Source organism: Neurospora crassa, linkage group VII, assembly GCF_000182925.2.
Source record: "Neurospora crassa OR74A linkage group VII, whole genome shotgun sequence".
Taxonomy (NCBI): domain Eukaryota; kingdom Fungi; phylum Ascomycota; class Sordariomycetes; order Sordariales; family Sordariaceae; genus Neurospora; species Neurospora crassa.
The window spans coordinates 3,612,436-3,632,423 of NC_026507.1; the positions used below are offsets into that span (position 1 = coordinate 3,612,436).

The 19,988-nt window shown below is 51.6% G+C and overlaps 7 protein-coding genes across 7 annotated transcripts; 4 read left to right on the forward strand and 3 right to left on the reverse strand.

Annotated features, from left to right (window-relative positions):
* Window positions 1-243: 243 nt before the first annotated feature.
* On the forward strand, window positions 244-3,269 carry NCU17261 (hypothetical protein; the record flags this gene model as incomplete). The annotated part of the gene is made up of 5 exons (XM_011397082.1): window positions 244-304; window positions 374-960; window positions 1,034-1,227; window positions 1,279-2,003; window positions 2,063-3,269. Exons 2-5 carry the CDS (start codon window positions 429-431, stop codon window positions 3,267-3,269), a joined length of 2,658 nt encoding a protein of 885 aa, XP_011395384.1. The 5' UTR covers window positions 244-304; window positions 374-428.
* Window positions 3,270-4,120: 851 nt separating this feature from the next.
* NCU08169 (hypothetical protein) lies at window positions 4,121-6,105 on the forward strand. Its single transcript, XM_954568.2, has 2 exons — window positions 4,121-4,954; window positions 5,026-6,105. Exons 1-2 carry the CDS (start codon window positions 4,901-4,903, stop codon window positions 5,596-5,598), a joined length of 627 nt encoding a protein of 208 aa, XP_959661.2. The 5' UTR covers window positions 4,121-4,900; the 3' UTR covers window positions 5,599-6,105.
* Window positions 6,106-6,464: 359 nt separating this feature from the next.
* NCU08170 (hypothetical protein) lies at window positions 6,465-8,159 on the forward strand (the record flags this gene model as incomplete). Its single annotated transcript, XM_954569.1, has 1 exon — window positions 6,465-8,159. One exon carries the CDS (start codon window positions 6,465-6,467, stop codon window positions 8,157-8,159), a length of 1,695 nt encoding a protein of 564 aa, XP_959662.1.
* A 587-nt stretch (window positions 8,160-8,746) lies between these two features.
* Window positions 8,747-10,633, forward strand: acw-12 (anchored cell wall protein-12). The gene is made up of 2 exons (XM_954570.3): window positions 8,747-9,655; window positions 9,738-10,633. The coding sequence occupies exons 1-2, from the start codon at window positions 8,970-8,972 to the stop codon at window positions 10,195-10,197; spliced, it is 1,146 nt and encodes a 381-aa protein (XP_959663.1). The 5' UTR covers window positions 8,747-8,969; the 3' UTR covers window positions 10,198-10,633.
* Window positions 10,478-12,410, reverse strand: NCU08172 (hypothetical protein; the record flags this gene model as incomplete). The annotated part of the gene is made up of 2 exons (XM_954571.2): window positions 10,478-12,053; window positions 12,124-12,410. The coding sequence occupies 2 exons, from the start codon at window positions 12,408-12,410 to the stop codon at window positions 10,478-10,480; spliced, it is 1,863 nt and encodes a 620-aa protein (XP_959664.2).
* Window positions 12,411-13,495: 1,085 nt separating this feature from the next.
* On the reverse strand, window positions 13,496-15,208 carry ecd-2 (early conidial development-2; the record flags this gene model as incomplete). Its single annotated transcript, XM_001728017.2, has 5 exons — window positions 13,496-13,920; window positions 14,033-14,117; window positions 14,181-14,554; window positions 14,631-14,962; window positions 15,054-15,208. 5 exons carry the CDS (start codon window positions 15,206-15,208, stop codon window positions 13,649-13,651), a joined length of 1,218 nt encoding a protein of 405 aa, XP_001728069.2. The 3' UTR covers window positions 13,496-13,648.
* Window positions 15,209-15,844: 636 nt separating this feature from the next.
* Window positions 15,845-18,735, reverse strand: NCU10080 (hypothetical protein; the record flags this gene model as incomplete). Its single annotated transcript, XM_952752.3, has 2 exons — window positions 15,845-17,895; window positions 17,965-18,735. The coding sequence occupies 2 exons, from the start codon at window positions 18,733-18,735 to the stop codon at window positions 15,958-15,960; spliced, it is 2,709 nt and encodes a 902-aa protein (XP_957845.3). The 3' UTR covers window positions 15,845-15,957.
* Window positions 18,736-19,988: the final 1,253 nt, after the last annotated feature.

A 19,988-nucleotide genomic window follows, 5' to 3' on the forward strand; every position in this document is an offset into this window, starting at 1 on the left:
CCCCGCACTTTACCAGATATGCCTTCCACCACCAAATACAGGCCGTTGCTGATCACTATCTATCCGTTCCAGACCCGACTTCCTATCGAATGGATGTAACGTAGGACACAACCGGAGACTGTGTTCAAGATTCGGAGCTTACTTCCCTCCTTTTGCGGGGGAATTGGATTTATCAAGATTGAGGATGTCTCTCTTTGGCACCCCCGCATTCTTATCCCTTGCGCACTTCTCAAGCAGCTGTCAAATGTGCATATCACGCTGCTCATGTGGCTTGCTCGTCGAACGTACAGACCAGCAGACAAATGTGAGTTTAATCGCCACTCGACGATACCCTCATCCCAACTCTTCATCCGACTAATGCCTTCGCCTGCAGTTAAGTTGTGGTCAACAAAGTCGCGGAACTCTAATGAGCTGTCGCTACAACCACCATGCAGCCCCCAAGCCCAACCGTTGAGATCGCCGAGGATGTCGACGGCGGCACTACCCAACGACGCGTGTCGAGTCATGACCCAGAAAAGATCCAGTCGAGCGCCGGCACAACCCACAAGTTCAGCGAACAGATCCCACATGAGATGCTCGAAGAACTGGCTCCCAACGGGGAGAGCGACTACATCTGCGAAAAGGTCGACAACATGAGCGAGGATGAGGCCATCGCCATCGTTCAGGAATCCGTGAGGTTCCATGCCGACGACTGGAACTTCCCCTCGGAAATGCGAGAGCGTATGAAGCGCCTGCTCGAAGGCCCCAAAGCGTATGGGGAGTTTTACGACCGGGACCTGCGAATCGATGCCACTCTGATGCGCTACTCGTCTCCTTATCCCGGGGTTTGCGCGGTCCAAGAGTTGAAAGATGACCCGACTGTGCCGATTGAGACTATCAGGGCATACTTCCTAGGCGTGGCGTGGGCGGTCATTGGAACCTTCATGTCGACCTTTTTTAACAGCAGATTTCCGTCTATAGGTTTGTTGCATATTGTTTCTAGAACTCACTGTTCTTTCAAGATTTGATCACTGGGACTGACTGTTTCTCGCAGGTCTTAGTGGGTCGGTCATCCAGATCTTGTTATTTCCATGTGCCAAGTTCCTGGAATGGGTGCTCCCCGATTGGGGCATAACGGTCTGGGGTGTTCGTCACTCGCTCAACCCGGGACCGTGGACGTTCAAGGAGCAGATGTTTTCCACGATTTGCTACAATATTGCCATCTACACCACCAACTCATATGGAATGGTACGTTTTCGGTATGGTGATTGGGATGATGTATACTGACTTGCTGGACAGATTTTGGTGCAAAGGCTGGACGGCTACTACGGGCTGAAATTTGTCAACTTTGGATACCAACTGATGTTAACGCTTTTTGTCCAACTCATGGGCATGGGATTTGCCGGATATCTACGGAGGTTCAGTGTTTACCCGGTCAAGGCGCTATGGCCGACAATCCTTCCCACAATCGCCATGAACCGAGCTCTGACAAGACCCGAACCGAAAGAAAACATTTACGGATGGACCATTTCCCGTTACCGCTTCTTTTATATATGTACCCTGACTATGGCTATATACTACTGGTTTCCAGGCTATCTGTTCACTGCGCTTTCAACGTTCAACTGGATGACATGGATAGCCCCAGATTCCGTTGTCCTCTCCCTTTTGACCGGCTCAATCACAGGTTTGGGATTGTTCAACCCCATCACTACGTTTGACTGGAACGTTGCCACGAGCTCGTATGCCGCACTATCCCAGCCTTTCTTCGCCACTTGCACCATGTACTTTGGTGGTATTCTCGGCGGTCTCATCATTCTGGGCATATACTACAAGAACATGAACTATACAGCTTTTCTGCCCATCAACTCCAGCTCAGCCTTTGCCAACGATGGGACGCCGTATCAGGTCCAGAAGGTGGTGGTCAACAACCAACTGGACCAAACCAAGTACCAGAACTATTCACCACCATTTTACTCGGCTGGATATATCCTGACTGTTGGGGCGAACTTTTGCTTCTATCCAGTGTAGGTCAACCCTTTTCACAACACCCATTGTCTTGATCTGATCAGTGCTTCACTCTTAGCTACTTTTTCTACATCATGGTCAACCAATGGAAGACTATTGGCCAAGCCTATGTTGATTTCTACCATGGGTTGCGTTACGGAAAGGGCAACTATGAGAACGCAATGGATATCCACAGCAGACTTATGGCTCAGTACCCCGAGGTTCCGGATTGGTGGTTCCTCATCATCCTGGTGGGCGCCATTGTCGTATCCGTCCTCTTTCTCAAGATTTATCCGCTCGATACCCCGATCTGGCTCGTGTTTCTCGTGATTGGGATCAACCTAGTGTTTGCCGTGCCGTTATCGTTCCTCTCGGCAACGACTGGCACGAACCTCGGTCTGGGTGCATTGATCCAGGTGATTACCGGATTCTTGCTACCTGGCAATACCAACGCCTTTCTGTTTGCGCAGACACTAGGGTCCTGGGCTCTCGCGGGGTATGGTGACAACATGGTCCAAGACCTGAAGATGGGACACTATGTGCGAATTCCGCCTAGAGCCGTGTTTCGAAGTCAAATCGGGACCATCATCATTACCGTCTTTGTCGCAGTCGGGACCCAAGACTTTATCATGACCAACGTCAAGGGGCTTTGCACCCCCAACCAGCCTTCCCGCTTTACCTGCGCCAACGACGGGAACCCCCTCTACGCCAGCTCTCTCATGTGGGGCCTTCTCGGGTCGGACCGCATGTTCAACTCCCTTTACCCGCTGTTCAAGTGGTGCTTCCTCATCGGAACTTGCATCGCCCTGGTCTTCCTCTTTGGACAGACCTACGGCCCCCGCTACCTCCCCGGCGTCAAAGACCAGCTCCGCCAGCGTCTCTCTCGCCGGATGTTCTCCCTGCTGGACCGCACATTGTTCCCTTTTGTGGCGTCCCTCCTCTGGCTGAACCCTATCCTCGTCATCCAGGGCGTGCAGCACTGGGCGCCGAGTAACATGAGTTACAAGACGCCCGGGTTCATTTTGTCGTACGTGTTTATGTACTGGATGCCGAAGCACCGGTTGGCGTGGTGGGAAAAGTACAATTACGTCTTGTCGGCGGCCTTGACGGCTGGGGTGGCGGTCAGCGGGCTGATTATCTTTTTTGCGGTCGGGTATAATCCGAAGAAGCTGGAGTGGTGGGGGAACACGGTGAGTGGGGCGGGGGTGGACGGGAGAGGGACGGGCGTCTTGGAGATTCCGAAGGATAGAGGGTATTTTGGGCCGGAGAAGGGGACGTTTCCTTAGAGTGGATTTTGTTTTTCTGATTTTTGTTGATTTCTTCACGTCAAGTTAAGAACTGTTGGGATGTGAGTGAAACTAAAGTCAATATGGGTGGTTGGGTGTGGTTAGTATCAATGACCAAGGGTTCACGAACGGTCCACAGTGGCGGCGAACCACGGCGGCCGGAATGGTGCTGCTTGGGAAGGGTCCAGTTTCAAGTTTTTGACCTGACATATTTAAAGAAACGGATCGACAGTTCTAGGCGTTTGTTCGGCCTGTTTCATGACTGCACAATGTACGTCAGCTAGTCCCACATTGGAGTTGAAGATTTCGGGCGGTGAGCCGGATTTCCAGGACATGGCTCCTTCTTTGGATGGCTTTGGTTTTCTCTGGGTCGGCTTTCTGCAGGGACCATGCCATTGTATGAACCACATTTTAGTAGGAGTTGACGTTGCCGATGTGCCGTGGCAGTGGTTAAGGTTTGTTTCGATTTCCCAGGGTTCGGATAGATGCGTGCTGACTGACGTATGGATTGGCGGGATCGTTCAGATTCAACACAGCGAGATATACATACTTCCCTCTGTTCAACCACCCGACTTGTTGACCACTGCAAAAACTGGAATCTCGGAGGAAGAAAGAAGAGTTCCTGACGAGGTTGGTTACCTACGAGGCCCGTCATCCGGCCCCGTCTCTGGGCTGAGCTGTTCGCAAGTGGGGCACACCATGTTCTCTGTACAGCTTTGCGGTGCTGTGATTGGGCCAACCCCCCGGATTTTGGGGCTGAAGGTGCATGTAAGTCGATGCTTCAGGGCGTACCTTACATAAGTACGGTGAAGAAAAGACGCAGAGAAGTTTTCTATATCTTCGCCGGTTCCCTTTGGTTTGCCCGACTTTGTAGAGAGAAGACCTTCTTGAGTCCTTTATTGATCTATTATAAGAAAGGTACAGCGGCACAACTGAAACCCGGCTCAGGCACCGCAGCTCAGGTTCCTGAACGTTGGATCTGCGTATCCACATTTCACTTCGGACGAACCAGGCGACCCCACCTTTTGCGCAACCTCCCCAGCGCGTAGGTATTGTTCAGCCTTCACCTTTTTGTGTTTCTTTCTGTTTCGACGAATTACGGAATACGGGTGACGAGAAGCACCGAACGGTGTTGGAAAAGACTTGGATCGGTCTTCTCTCGCCCGTCTCGTGGTTGGGTTGCAACGCCAAAGCTTCCAAACCAGGAACCATCTGCGCATCGACGTCATAGCAGTCATCAGGGTCCTGGAGAGCTGACGCGAGGGACCTGTTGACCGCCAGACCCAGCGAGACGAGGCAACCTCTAAAAAGGTCGGAAACCCCAAAGGATAAGCAAAAGAAGGAAAAAGAAGGGCGACACAACGCGAAGCCACCCAGCAGCAACGTGAGCGACAGACAGCCAAAGGAACGGGGCAAGCAAACCCTCAAGGCTTCCTCTTCCAAGGCTCAAGCAGTTTGTCAGTCCCGATTGGCAGAGCGACTTTCGACTTTCTATTCGCGCCCTTCAATTTCATTATAAACCAACCCCGTCGCATCTCCTCGTAACGAGGATTTTCCGAATCGCCAACTCTCTCTCTACACCCGTCTTCGACCAAATCCACTGCTCAAAAAGAGCAGAACACCACCAAAAGATGCTCTTCGCAATGATGTTCGCCTTTTGGCGATTCCTCGAAATCATCACCTTGGTAAGCATCATCCATTCCTTCCCCCAAAACAAATCCCAACAACGATCTAGTCTAACCCTTCTTGTCTGAAGATACCAACAATGGGCATGCTCGCCTACTTCGTCGACGGCTACGTCAAGGCCAACCAGCTCACGCCCACCTACATCCTCATCCTCTTCATCGTCTCCGTCCTCGCGCTGGCCTGGTGCATCGCCACTTTATTTTCCTACCACCGCTCCACCACCAACGCGCAATTTGTCTCCTTTGTCGATTTGGCTTTCGTCGGTGCCTTCATCGCCGCCGTCTTTTACCTGCGCTGGATCGGCAACGTGAACTGCACCTCCGTCGACCGGGGCAACCCTTATTTCCTCGACTTGGGCGCCGTGGGGTCCGCCAACTTTAACACGTTCCGCATCAACATCAACAAGACGTGTGCGATGTTGAAAGCGTGCTTCGCTTTTGGTATCATGAATTGCATCTTCTTTTTCATCACCAGTCTGTTGGCGTGGATTCATGGTGGACATACGGCGCGGGGCGAGAGGGTGTACACGAGGAAGACGACGACTCATCACCATCATCACCACGGTGGACATGGGAGGAGGAGTCACAGTGGGAGCCATAGTCGCAGCAGGAGGTCAAGGTCGCATTCGAGGTCGTATGTTTAGGAGAGATGGGACATTGTTTGTGAGGTTTGGGAGCATGTAAGGGAGGAGTATTGGCAGGCGCCGTTGCCTTTGGATCATCAACGAGAACGACGATTACCGCCTACGGAAAACTTACAGCAACAAGTTGCTGGCGTTGGCAGCCAATGACGGTTGTTGAAGGGTTGGATGATGCACATGTTTCTTCAGGAAAGATGATGATGATTATAACGATGATGGATGGATGGATGGATGGAGATACGGAAGGAAGGTCAAAGGGGAGCTGCGCTCCTCTGCGAACCTGGGTTTTTTTTATGACTGTAATGAATTGCCATGTACATAACTTGATGACGATGATGATGATGAGAAGAGGAATCACGTACGGCAGATAACCAAGCTTCTCCTTATATAGAATACGATAAACGGCCAGTGGCCAACGCTTTTTGCACCCAGAGACCCCTTGGGTTGGGTGGCGTGACACACTCGCGCGTCAGGAAAAATGGCTTTCTTATTCAAAAAGGTAAGATCGAAAGATCTGATTCTTTTTTCCGGGGTTGGTGTTTACGTTCAGTGTTGACTTAGGTGGTTTCTTGTCAAAATAGAGTGTGAGAACCTAAGCCGAGTCACGGATCACACACCCGAGTGCTACTGTGAGTTTTGACTGATGCACGCCTATGACAATGGGGGGTTGGCCATCATCAACCTCGGTTCTTTATAAAAGGAGAGAGACTGGAACCCTTCGCTGTGTACCACCGACCTTCCCTTCTGCATTCATAACCTCACTTAACACGACGAAGGACTGAGGCAATCCAATCACCGATACAGCGAACAGCATTGGTGGAAAATACGACATATACATCCTGAGCAGCAACTCCCGACGGCTCATAACAATGGGCGCCACGCTCTCACAACAATACATCCCTTTACTCCCAAGGAGCATCAAAAGCAAGTCCAAAAAACGCCCCCGATACCTGTTTCGCCTTCGAATCCGGTGTAAAAAGAAAGAAACCCTTCCAGAAATCCACGCTCCCTTTGCCAACCCCGGTCATGACCATCGAGAGGAATCCCGCGACTCGAAGCTCGACGATGGTAGTAGCGCCGAGGGTGAGGAGAGTTCTCCCTCCCACCAGTCCCTCCCTATCTCCTTTACCAACGACAAACCGTTACCAAAACTACCTCTCGTAATTACCCCTGCGGCTCAATTCCCCGGCCAACAAGCACAACTCAATTCCTCTAGCGAACTCCCAGCCACTGAAGCCATCCAACCCATCATCAATGCCGCCCCTTCCGAAAACATCAACCAAGAGGACGACAATGAGGATGTCTCAGACTCAGAAGACTCAGACTTCCCACCAGAGATAGAGAGACCGCACACCCCACCGCCCTGGGACACTTCTCTATCAGGCTACGGCTCCGTCCTCGAGGTTTCTCGACCGTTCAGAGCCAGACGTGTGTTTGGGCACCCGCTTGTCGAGGGACACTTTTTGTTGGGAAGTTATCAGGGGGATAATAGCTTCTTGAGTAATGGTGGAGGTCCGATAGCAGCTGAGGAGAGGAGGAGGATGTGGAGGGTGTGGGAATCAACAAAGGAAAAGGAAAAAGAAAGAGGGAAAGGGGAAGAGAAGGAGAAAGAAAAAGGGGAATACAAGAATGGAGGAGTAGTAGACGACGATGACGAATGGAAGAAGAAGAGGAAGAAGATGATGATGGTAGGGGGGCTGAAGAGTGCAAGACAACTTGAACAGAAGGCGATAGAAAGGGAAAATGAAAGGGAAAGGGAAAGGAAAAGGGAAAGGGAAAGAGGACACAAAAAGGAGAAGGACAAGGACAAGGACAAGATGCCCCCGATAAAGACAAAGACAAAAACAAAAACCAAAACAAGAAGAAGAATGTCCGAGTGGAGAAAGTGGAAGCCTTTACCTAGGTATCCGGCTTGTACGGCCGTTGCGCAGAGGGCTACGTCTAGTATGTGGGCTGATACTGCTGCTACTGGTGACAGCAACAGCGCATGGAGAGAGGTTTTTGTTGAAGAGGCGGAAGACAGGGAGTATCAGGGAGGGGATGAGGAAGAGGAAGAAGACGATGATGACGAGGATTTGGAGGAGGCGATAAAGAGGTTTCTGGAGATCAAGATCCCAGTGGACTTGAGCAGTTTACGGCGGTTGAGAACCAGTTTTGCGGGAACCGGGGAACACGCAATGGCTGTTGACGACGGTACTGGGGAAACTGCGAAGAAAGATTCGGAGAAGGAAGTTTTGGAGAAGGTCATGGAGGGTGAGCAAGGCCAGTTATCACCAGTCGAGTCCTTGATGTTCACAGACACGGACATCGAGGGCTTCGAGTTCTTATTCGAAGAGGAGGACGAAGGAGGCGGGATATGGGATTTGGGCACAGCTGAAGGAGTAAAGAGCGAAAGGGTTGAGGGAAAAAGTGAAGCCTGCCAGATGGACAGGCCAATTGGTGGGTTTGCAGGAGGAGATGCATCCAGAGCAGAAAGTTCTGAAGAAGATGCTGAACACCACTTGACAGTGAGAACGGCTTTCAATATCACGCAAAGGTTGAGCCGGTGGAAGGAAAGGGAATAATGAGGGAAGAGAAATTAATAAAAGGGGGTTTGGGGATGGAGAGACTGCGGTTAGAGCCAGAACCAACCAAGAATAAGGAAGATCTGAGCACGCGGAAAAGTCAAGGAACCACCGACTAGAGTCAAAAAGTAAGAGAGAACGCAGAACAAACATTCATCCTCCCATGGCCTGCCCAATCAAGGTAGGTACCTAATAACCAATCGAGCCTAAGTTGTCTTTTCTCTTCTCAATTTAGTTACTACAAATCCATTTTCACCGTTCCAGACTGACCGAACCGACGATGGTATTTATTGTGACAGGGATAGGTTCGGGGAATTTGATCTCCCGCTCTTACGGACCCTCATCTGAAGATCTTACCGAAAATACCACATTCTGACGGCAGGAAAGGTGCTAACTGAATAAAGACGCAGGAACAGACGCCACAGACCAACCAATGCTATTGTGTCACAACAGCAGCATGTGGAGTCGAAGATGCATCCCACCTTTGTAGGTCGGACGACATTTAGCGGAGCTTGGGGTCTAACTAGAACAATATGTAAGTATGAAGCTGAAAGAGTAGATATCTCGTAATGGGCTGCTACATACGTTCTATGGCGGATTAATCACCGTGAGTGGCAAGGTCTTGAACGGTGGGTGGTACAGTAAATCATGTGTGAAACAACCCTTGAGGAATGACTTTCCCAAAGATACTTACCTAGAGGTATAAAGACGACCAGTCTTCATCCCCAGTAGACCGTTCAAATCCCCTTTCATGTGTCCCGCTTCAACCCCTTTTATCCCTTTTAGCTGACCGACCACGCAACATAAAGCATGAGGTGGTTTACATCATCAATCCTAGCCCTAGCCCTGGCATCAGCCACTCATTCACTTGCTTCTTCCAACGACCCCAACGACTGCTCAACTACCACTAAGGAAAAAAGTGGATCAGACTTCAAACTCACCGAGCAAGCAGACAACGTCAACGTCACCTCTCTCTCCGATATCTTTTCCGCGGCCGGCAAAAAAGTTGTTTCGGTCGCCGACGTCTTCAACGATGGCAACCACCAGATGACCACTGACTCGTACGGGCGCAAGCTATGGCAACACACCTCAGACTTCAACGACGAGAACACGACCAAGTGGGTGCCGCAAGGAATTACCTCGACGGCCGATGCGCTTGACGCGGGCACCTACGAGGGCATCAACGGCTGGATCGTGAGCTGGCACCGTGATGATGATAAGAGCGTCCGCGTCACGTTTGTAAATCGCGCCCAGGATACCTACCGCCATGCACTGCTCGTGTATCCGCATGCGTCCGACGACTTTAGGGAGGTGCCGGTGCATGCAGGCGGAATCATGTGGTATGGAAATACCTTGTGGGTCTTGGATACGTATAATGGTATCAGGGTGTTTGACTTGACCAACATCTGGCAAGTTGGATCTGGCGATGATGTTGGCAAGGTATCCAGCGGTGTTTACTCGGCTGCTGGTTACAAATATGTGATTCCTCAGATTAGGTCAGTCGTTTCCTCATCATTGTTGGTTGTTTCCAACCTATAATACTCCCGCACTAACCCTTACCGCACTCACATCATGCAGATGGTACAAGTGGTCCTCCTCCTTCAAGTTCCGCCACTCCTACATGGCCCTGGACCGCACCACCACCCCCGACAGTCTCATCGTCGGCGAGTACCAAACCTCGACCTCGGACCCCATCCGGCTGGTCCGGTACGAGCTCGACTACACCACCCGCCGGCTCAAGACCGACAGCAGCGGCGTTTCCAAGGCCGCCTGGGCCTACTGCGTCAATATTGAGCGCATGCAGGGCGCCGTGTCGGCAAACGGCAAGTTCTACCTCTCACGAAGCAACGGAGAATCCAAAGGTGATCTCTGGGCCTGGGTTCCCGGCGGCGCGGCCAAAAAGAATGCCGGCTTCTACCCCAGAAGTCCCGAAGATCTGAGCTACGACAAGAGGAATGGTGGGCGTCTGTATACCGTGACGGAGGCCGAGGGTGTGAGGTATATCATCAATTCGCCTGTTAGCAGTATCAGCTTTTAGTTGGGTCCACGAGCATCCGAGGACAGTCAGAGTTCGATGAGGAGATGGGTGTGGGGTGTCGGCTGGCGGTCGCGTTAAGAAAACGAGTCAGAATGTTTCGTCAGTCAGATGGAGGGACCCCAGTGATCCCCTGCACTCAACCGAGCCATGATTAATCCATACCTCTATATCCGTCTTCCCATCATTGCTCATTGCTCATGGTGTGCGTTTAAGACAGGTCATCATCTTCCATCGTCATGTCTTCTTTGCTTGCCTATTAAAGTCACATATGTTAAGCGCATCATCCCTCCTTACCCACATCCCTCAACTCGACCTCACCATACATCCCCTGCCGTAGCATAACCCTCATCCCCATCGCAGCTTCATTCCTCAACCCCACCCTTTCTGCCTGACAAATCTTTGCCTTGCTCTCCTGATCAAGTCCATGAGCTATCGCCGCCAAAGCGTCCTCTTTCCAAGGGTCCACGCCGTACATGCGGGTCTGCCAAATGGTAAGCCCAAGGTAGAGCGCGCTCGCCACCATGACCGCCACAGGAACGGTGACGAATGGCCAACGGATGCAGAAACGGAACTCCCATTTCTTCGTGGAGCTCTCCTTTACCCATATCCCCTCTTTCTCGCGGATCCAGGCTGTCATACTACGGGCGACATTGTTGAAAGTGATGCTGAGATTGGTTGATTTGGCTATGGCTCCGGCGACGGGGTTACCGTAACCTATATCGGCTGTGGTTGGATAAATCAGTGGCTCGGGGGCAAGGACGTGGGTGAACCAGTCAATTGTAGAGGCTAGGGTTATTTGGGTGATGTTGAAGTAGGGAAGGCGGTTGGAAACCGTAGTGGCACCAGGGTCATCATGGTCCCCAGGGTCAAGACTGGGGTGTGTAGCCAGGAGTAAATCAGATCGCGGAAAATCCCAGAGCGTGCCATGTAAATCTGGGCGGACTGGGCTGCTTAGTGTGTGGTTGAAGGGATACATCCATTCTTCTCTCTGTCTTTTTGTGGAGATGTTGCGTTCCAAAAATCCGTCTCGAGGCAACAGCGACGGATGTAACCACTCGTTCCGCGAGTCAAGAATGGATTCATGGAGTATGCCCTTCCTGACGCTCGAATTGTATCGGTTGACGCAGAAGGATAAGCCGCATTCCATGGCGAGTGGAAACGTCGTATTCCAAGGCGAAAGGTCATTGACAAATTCCGGTGTAGACTGGATGATTCTGAAAACAACAAAGGTGGTAGTAAAGTTGGCAAAAGATATCGACTCGGATCGGTTGGCTATGACTTTGACAACGGTTTGATTTGGTGATATTGAGGTGAGGACAGTCAATGATCCCCAGGAACTTTTATCCCTCGGCGGCTTTGCGTCGTCCCAATTGAGAATTTCCAAGTCGTATGGCAGTAGATATCGTGTATAAGTACTCCCTCCACTGGGCACTTGTTCTTTTCGAATATGATCTGACACATTAATGCAACGGCTGCAAACTGCCAATGAGTCGAAATTCTGGAATGTGCAATTACCGGTCTCGCAAGAGAAGGATGGCTGGTAAGGGTCAACCAAGGCCGCGGACTTGTTGACGAATCCATCATAGACGGCAAGCGTCAGGCCATAGTCCGCTGTCAGTGCACTTTCCTGGAAGACCACCATGTCGGGTCCCATCGAGCCATTTTTGTTCTTCAAAGTAATCTGTCTTCCTGTTGTCTGTTCTTCGCCTACACAGATCTTGATTGATGCCCGAATTTCGGCTCTTGAGCTTTCCATGAGTTGGACCTCATATCCAGATGTGTTGACTATGGCTTGGACGAAGGGGTCGTATCCGAACATTACAACCGTTACTAGAGCGCCGAGCGAGGCGAGATGTCTATCAGATCATTTTGTTAGCAGCTGAAGGACAGGTGAATCAACTGGATGGTCCTACAACTCAAACGTACCGATACTTGAGCTTCCAGAGCAGCTGCAAACTTCCCAAAGGCCCTCTACTTGCTTCATCGAAGGTTCTAAAGACCAGAATGTCGTCTTCTCTTTGGGAAAACCAATTCCACTTTGCCTGCCCCAGACAGGGCGTGATGGCGAAGGCAAGAGAGGTGCGAGAAATCTGTGCCATGGTCGATATGATTGTGCCCAGTGACAGGTAGAGGGGCCACGATTCCAAGGGCTTGCCGTCGAAGAAGTAAAGAATACTCAGTGTCAACGCCAGGGAGAAACAGCTGAGTGTCATTGCTGCTAGCTCCCAGAACCAGGAGGATCCCCATCGTTGCCACGGGCTGTACTGGGACAGCCGCGTGTTGCTTGGCAGAATTCTCCGAGGAATGATTTTTTGCGGTATGATACAGTCCTCGTGCACTTCATGCTGGCCAAGTGGGAGATGGTCCTGGGTAGAGATTTCTGGGGACAGCGGAGTAAAATCGGATGGTTCGTATGTCGAATTGTGTGGATCCATGTCTCTAGTGATGTTTGCGAGCAAAGACCAAAAGAATACGCAAGAGAAATTGAAAACAACCTGGAATGGGAAGTACGAATAGGATGAAACGTCCAAATCCAGATTCATCGACGAAAACAGGTTGAGTTTGAACATGCCCAGCAGGCTATAAGCACCCCGCTTGGTATGAACTGTTGCGCAACGTTGGAAACCGCAATTGCCAAAATTCCACAGTGAGTGAGATCGGCAACTGTTGTGTTACCTACACAAGTGAAGCCTTAAGTGGTCTTACATGGCCATGCTACTCGTGTCTCACGAGGAAGGAATCTAATGGGCTTGTTGATTGAGGGTGTCGATCGCCTTGTGTCACTGACCAAATGTCGGTGGTGTTGGACAATACCGAGGACTCGCAAGGTCCGATATAGTTTGTACTTTGGCAAGATCCAAGTATCAGGTCAGCAATGTTGGCCACGACATACCGATATACGACGGAAAGGAGATGACAACGCGGGTCTTACCGACGTTCCCTTGATATTAGAGTCTTGATGGATATTATGGCGTACTCGGCTTGAAGGTTTCATCGGCATTTGGATGTGGCCGATATCGGGCAGATTTGAGTGAAAGATGGTGGTAGAAGGGTCTGTGGTGAAAGGAGGATTGGATACCCACCTACCCCCATGGACTGCAACGAACTTTTAGCGCCGTCTTCTGTTTCAAGAGACACCCACAGTACCACTCATGTTTGCTGTTTCCTTCTTGGTGACCCCGCGACTTGTGCAAGTTGTATGCTGAAGACTGGCAGGAGTAAGGTAAAGCTCTTGAAAAAAGGGAAGAACATCTCAAGAAGAAATGGGGTCACTGTCAACCTAGCGCCCATCTAACTCATCGCCCTCCACTCACTGAACATCGCGGATATCAAGCGCTGAGTTCCTGCATGGTTTGACGATGGATGAAAGGTGCGGAAGCTTGGCTATTTGTTTTTCAAGCACGAATGACACGATCGCTAAACGTGCTAATGATTAATTCTCCCGAACCCCTTACTTAAGCTCAAGAGGCAACGGCACCGCCTCATCCACAATCTTCACCTCATGGCCCCAAACCATGGGCTTTTCTACCCTTTCTCTCTGACGGGCCTTGGCCATCACCTGGCGCGCCAGCAAAATCGCTTGATTGCCTTCGCTTACCAGGCTTCGCTGGAGCTCATCCAGCTTTTGCCGGAGAATATCGATCGGCTGATCTTTGTTTTCGGCGAGAAGCTTGGATAGGCCGACTGCGTCTTTGATTGCGTGATTTGCACCTTCCCCGCGAGCTGTCCACAAGAAAGAAGAAGCAAAGAAAACCTGGTTAGCTCTCCCTCTCGGCAGTTTGAATTTGCAAGTGGTCGTAGTAGAAGATTTGAGCAGGGCAGGCAGGGGACTTACCCGGCGTCATCGGATGAGCGGCATCCCCGATCAAAATGACCCTATTGACTGGAGGAATATCCTCAATCAGGGCATCGTACCATGCCTGGAGGACACCATTGTTAGTGACCGGATGATTTCCCTCAACTTTCAATCACGATCGACATACCACCACCTTCTTCAAGCCCTCCACCTCCGTCTTCTCCACCGTGACCCTGAACTTGGGATTCAGCGCCTGTATCCTCTCCTTCGACTTCCGCAGCCTCTCTTCTGCCGTGCCCGTCTTGACCCAGTGATCATCGCCCACTTCTCGACTTTCCACCATCATCCAGTAGTAGTCTCCATACGATCCATCATCGCTGACGCGGTTGAGACCGCTGAAGAGGATAAAGTCTGGGCCATACGCGACGTAGCACGAATAAGCCAGTTGGAGCTGACTCTCCATATTAGCACGGTCAAGTCGACACTCGCCCATGGTGAGCGTCGAAGAGGTTGAGACCTCCAAGACCTCCGAGTTGGGTTTCTGGAGGACGTGTGGGCGGACTATGTTGATAGTCAGCCATTTCACCATCCACATCCGTTTCATCACGATGCTCATGGGAAGATGGTGAGCACAAACCAGCACTAAAAGTCCCATCAGCCCCCACGAGAATGGTCCCCTCGGCATGTGTCCCATCCTCAAACCAAACCGTCACCTTATCCTCCCCCTCCTCGATCCTCTGCGCCCGTTTTCCCCACTGGATATCCAGATCGCGAGCCAAAGCCTGCCTCAGCCGTAACCTGTGGGCTCGCAAGCAAGGTGTCTCCGGGCTATCTGTCACGTACCCTGCCCGCCCATCCGGAAAGAACATGGCTAGACATGACGGCAGCTGGAGAGGAAGGAGGTGGCATGATGATCGAACGGATGAAAAGACTTCATCAGGAAGAGAGCCACCAAAGAGCTTTTCTGGACTGCACAGTACCGCGTATGTATGTCAGTTTCTATAAACGACACGAATGACCACTTATGGAAGTCAACGCAGGGGTGGTGGTGAGTGTTTACTCGTGAAGTCCAACGGCGTATCCTTGGCCTCTTGCTTCGGCGCTGGCGTCACGCTCAAAAATCTGGAAGCTGATGCCCTGCTTGCGAAGACCTTGGGCAAGTGTTAAACCACCAAGGCCGGCACCGATGATCAAGACGTGCAACTCGCTGTTCATGGTGTAAGGAACTCTTTGTGCTTGCAAAGAACGGTGAGAATGAGAACACGGGTTGGGAGAGAGTGATGCTGAGCGTGATGAGAATCCGTGTCTGGCCCAGCCCGGCGCTTTCTATGTATGGAATCCAGCTCCGAACTCATATCGATCCACCTCGGCTTCCCGGATACCTACCCCTCCTTCGAATCCACCGGCGATCCATACCGCGCAGCGCCTTTCAGTAGGATCGCGCAACATTTGTTGGGATGGTTGGCTCGCTGCAGTAGCATCATGTCGCTTGTAACCTCGTGTGTGCCTGTATCCGAACTGCCCCTCACCGACGGTGTAACCATTTAACACCGATGGATACCCTGGCTGTCCAAACTCCTTACCATATTTTACCTGCACTGTAATAGCCACGTGGCTCCCCATATAAGACCGAAAGGTAGTACCAGATTTGATATTTTACGGAAAAGAAAAAGAAAATGAAAAAAAAAAAAAAAAAAAAAAAAAAAAAAAAAAAAAAAAAAAACAAAGGAACAAAGTGGTGAACAGAACATAAGCGGCGGCAAGATCCCTCAGTAGGAAGTCATCCGAGCAGCGTCCAATCAAGGCTGTCTTGACCGGCATTGTGCTCACACATATTTGGAATGAAAAGAGGGAAAAAAGAAGCCTTGACATTTTTTTTGTGTTCCCAACACCGTCTAATTGCCGTCGCTTGAACAGAAACACGCATGATGATGACCGCCCGCCTTGTAGATAACATCTTCAGCCTAGAGTTGACCCATGAACCCCCCACTTTGGTAAAATCGCATTTGGTGCTCTCGCAGGTCCGCCCAGCTCCTGAGTTCCATCTCTTCATCCTGCGGAGTCATGGTCCCGTCACCCCGGTCCGTGTTCCCTGGTCCAGTCTTCTCCAGCCTCATGAGAATGTCTAGAAAGCGGGTGAGAGGCTCTTGGGCCTTGGTGGCCATGGGCCCCTTCCTTCCAGGAGCATCGTGGACGAGAGTGGAAGCCACCTGACGAACCTTATTGATGAAGGATGCGCCATTGGGCTCCATGTTGCGTTGAGAGATGGAAGCCAGCACGACAAGGAGATTCTGGACAATCAGCTCACGCTCGGATGTCATGTTCTCGTCAATAGGATCAGATAGCTCCTCTGTAGCAGCGTGTAGGGCAGCAGCGGCAACGCTCTTATTACTATCGTGGGAAACTCCATTGCTGCCGTTGACGCCATTTTCCACGGCCGTGACGGCAGCATATGCTTGTGCTGCTTGATGGCGGGTATGTTCGCGATGGGCATCGCGAAGATTTAAGTAGCGTTCGACGAAGTATGAGCGTGTCGCGACCTGCGACGCATATATATTTGCCTTTTGGATCTCATACTGAAGCAGACGACGACCATGGTCGTTATTGACAATATGCCGGATGTCTGAGGCCGGCTGATGTGCAGGAAAGGCGAGCGGGCAGTACTGGAATCCACTGTCGCTAAGAGCACTACGCGACGCCGGAATTCGAGATAGCTCACTCAGGCTTGTTGGCACACCGTCGGCGGGATTGCTGTCCAAGTCTAGAGTGAGTTCTGGGGGCATGCCTTCCATGACCTGCTTCACAGCTTGCACGCAATCCTGTAACATGACCTTTTGATCCTGAAAGGGTAGTGTTGAGAGGCCGTATGATAACTCGATGCTGACCAACGGGTTCATGGTCATATAAATCTTTATGGCCTGAACGAAGCCAGTCAGACGTGACACGACAGACGGGGGCTGCACCAGGATTTGGGAGGGCAGAATGAACTCGTCGTCCACCTCGACAGGGAAATCGGGATACGGCTCGGCAGGTGTCGGTGGGGGGAACACTACATCACCACTGGGCCCGCCGAGCTGCATCATTGAGCGGACGCCCAGAAACAGGACCCAGAAGACACGCTTGCCGATCTGGTCCTGTACATGATCGAAGGCAGGGCCCCGGTAGGTGACTGCAAAAAAGTCACGCTGTTTATGGTATCCCAGTTCTCTGATGATGTTGCACGTTTCTGACATGAAGCGGCGACACACCTTCCATTGCAAAGTGTAAGCAGCAGCCAAGCCGAGGAGATAGCTGGTGACTGCGTCGTAAACCGTCATGTCTTCTCGGTTATAAAAGTGAGAACCACGGGCTTCCATGGCCACCTGGCGGCATCGGTCGACGAGATAAATGGCCTTGGGGAACAGATTCAGGCCATGCTGTGACTTGAAATGCAACCGTGCGGTCCTGGGGAAGGAGGCAACCAGGCAGCCTACCATGCTTGCGAGTAGGGCCAGAAACTCGCGGCTCTTTTGGTCTTCGCGGTTGGCCAGTTGCTGACGGAAGGTAGGCTCGTGGGGGAAGGGCGTCAAGGGGTGGATATAGGTGAAGAAGTCGTCAACGAGGAGGACCAAGACGGACCATGGGGCTATCGATTCGGCATCGAGCATCGTCTGAGTCTGCCCATGCGCCTCTGAATGGCCGCCTCGCGGGTTGCCAGCCATGGACATCAAAGTCTGGGCGGCGTTGTGAGGCTGCGCATGGTGGCCCATGTTGTTCGGCAAGGCAGGCTCGAGTCGCGGACGCTTCGCTGCTCTGGCAGCCTCTGCATGCCTATTGGGAGGACCTCGACGCCTCATTTCCCGGTTAAAGGTACAGTCGACCTGAAGATCGCGACATGGCCGACAAGGATGAGTCTCATCACACTACAACATGAGAGCAAAAGGTCAGCTCTATGATATAGGCACGTAGCGTTCTGGATAGCCCGGCTTTACCTTGACTTTCCTTGAACTGCACAGGTCACACGCCCTCCGCAGGCGGGTGGTCTTGGACTGGGGTTTCGGCGTGGTAGCGGAGGCTGGAGAAGGTGTCTGAGAGGCCATTGGAAGTGCCTGTGTATACATGGCCACTGCTTCAGGCGGATATGGTTGTGGGTTTGCAACGTTGCCTGGCTCTATGGATGGTTGTGGTGGTGGTGCTTGGCCAACGGCGTCGGGAGCAACTACAACGGCAGATTGAAGGGCTGGGTGGCCATCATGGTTGGCAGAGGCATGATGATGGGCGGCAGCGGCAGTGGCAGCTGCTGCAAGGACGGTGGGGTGAGCATCGACATTGAATGACGGCAAAGATATTGCCGAGGATTCTTGTTGTGGTTGTGGTTGTGGTTGTGTTGGAGGAGGAGGAGGAGGAGGAGGAGGAGAAGGAGGAGGAGGAGGACGAGGAGGTAATTGATGGTCAGTCGATTGGTGTTGTTGATGGGTTGGGGGGTGCAAGTGCCCGCCGTGGTGCTCTGTGGAGACAGCGCTTGTAGCTGTAGCACTACCGGCAGCCGTCGAGGCAGAGGTTGAGTTGGGTGGTCTTGGTTCAGTTGCCTGCTGGTGGTCAGAATAGTGACCAGTCGAGTGACCAGTTACTATGTTTGATAGCCTTGCTGCTGTCGCATTACCAGCAGTAGTAGTAGTAGCAGCAGTCGTGGCATTTATATTCGCGGTAGTGGATGATGTTGAGGTTGTCAATGGGGGGAGTGGAGGTTGTGTTATCGACATTCTGGACGAGGGGACGGGACCTGCCAACGGAGCTGGAGACCTGGCTGGCTTGTGACTCGGTACACTCATACACTAGAAACCGTCGTGAATGAATTGCGTCGATGTGTGGGAAGGTGAAAGGGCTCCACAAGAGCTCTCACTCATAAGAACAGCGGATGCCCGATAGGCCCTGCTCGTCCACGACAAACTTGAAGAGACGGGCATTTAACCGTGGTCTTGGCGGGCCATCAGCCAATTGCGCCAAGCGAAAGGTCACAGAACTAACTGAATATCATCAGAGTGGTGCTACTACTTCTCACACCTAACTCCAAAGTACAAAAGACTGCTATAACATCTATTTTCAGGAAAAGAGAAGTAAAAATATTAAAGGGATGTACCTCGAATCCATCATATGTATTAGTGGTGACGTATTCTGTGAATTATCACGACTATCCTAGAGGTATTTAGCCAGCCAATTAGGTCAACAATTGTATCAGGAACGCATGCCACGTGACTTGACCGGAACAAGCCGACCATTCCTTTCAGTTCTCCACATACCTAACAGCCTCTCGCATTGGTCAATGCCTGTTCATTCCAACTGTTCCTTCCAATGTCACTTCCTGTCATCCTCGCGGTTGCAATATCGACTCTCAATTGCCTTCAAAAATGAGCTCTTGACAGTTGGTGATAATGGCAGTCCATTTAACCCCACGTCGCCGTTATCGGCCATCTTCAAAACCAATACAAGGGTCCCAGTACACGTACAAAACTGCGCGATGCACTGGCGGACTTGACCCCGACAAGGACAAACCCCAGAGGCCCAGACTCCTCCTCGAGAAACCGAGGCAACTTAATCATTCAATGGTGGGATCGACGGAACGAACCCCGGGCTGTTCACGGTTACGATCCCGCCTTTCCGCTCTTCGAAAAGACCGTGAGAAGCCGACTCTTCCTGTTCTGTCCGTGGACCAACAACCACACAAAGCTGAACAGGCAGTTTGGACCTGGCAAAAATTGCACCACGTCGCAGTGTAACATGCTGCCCACCGTCGTCCTCTTGATGGAAGCGAATTCCCATCTCACGAGGTCGTACTCGGTCTACCGGCAGTTGCCGAATGAGGGTTAGGGTTTCTTTGAGTCACTCAGCTATCCATTCAAACGCCCCGGATGTTGTCCCTGGACCCCTGATAGCGCCCCGATGCTCCTCCCCCATCCCCTTGCTCACATCCCATCGAATGTCAACCTGTGATGGCTTCCCCTTCTCGGCCGGCACT

Excerpts from the sequence above, each read along its gene's own strand:
- NCU08169 (XM_954568.2), top strand. The coding sequence starts at position 4,901 with ATGCTCTTCGCAATGATGTTCGCCTTTTGGCGATTCCTCGAAATCATC. Across the intron at positions 4,955-5,025 it reads TCCTCGAAATCATCACCTTG|ATACCAACAATGGGCATGCT; the intron begins GTAAGCATCATC and ends TCTTGTCTGAAG.
- acw-12 (XM_954570.3), top strand. The coding sequence starts at position 8,970 with ATGAGGTGGTTTACATCATCAATCCTAGCCCTAGCCCTGGCATCAGCC. Across the intron at positions 9,656-9,737 it reads TATGTGATTCCTCAGATTAG|ATGGTACAAGTGGTCCTCCT; the intron begins GTCAGTCGTTTC and ends CACATCATGCAG.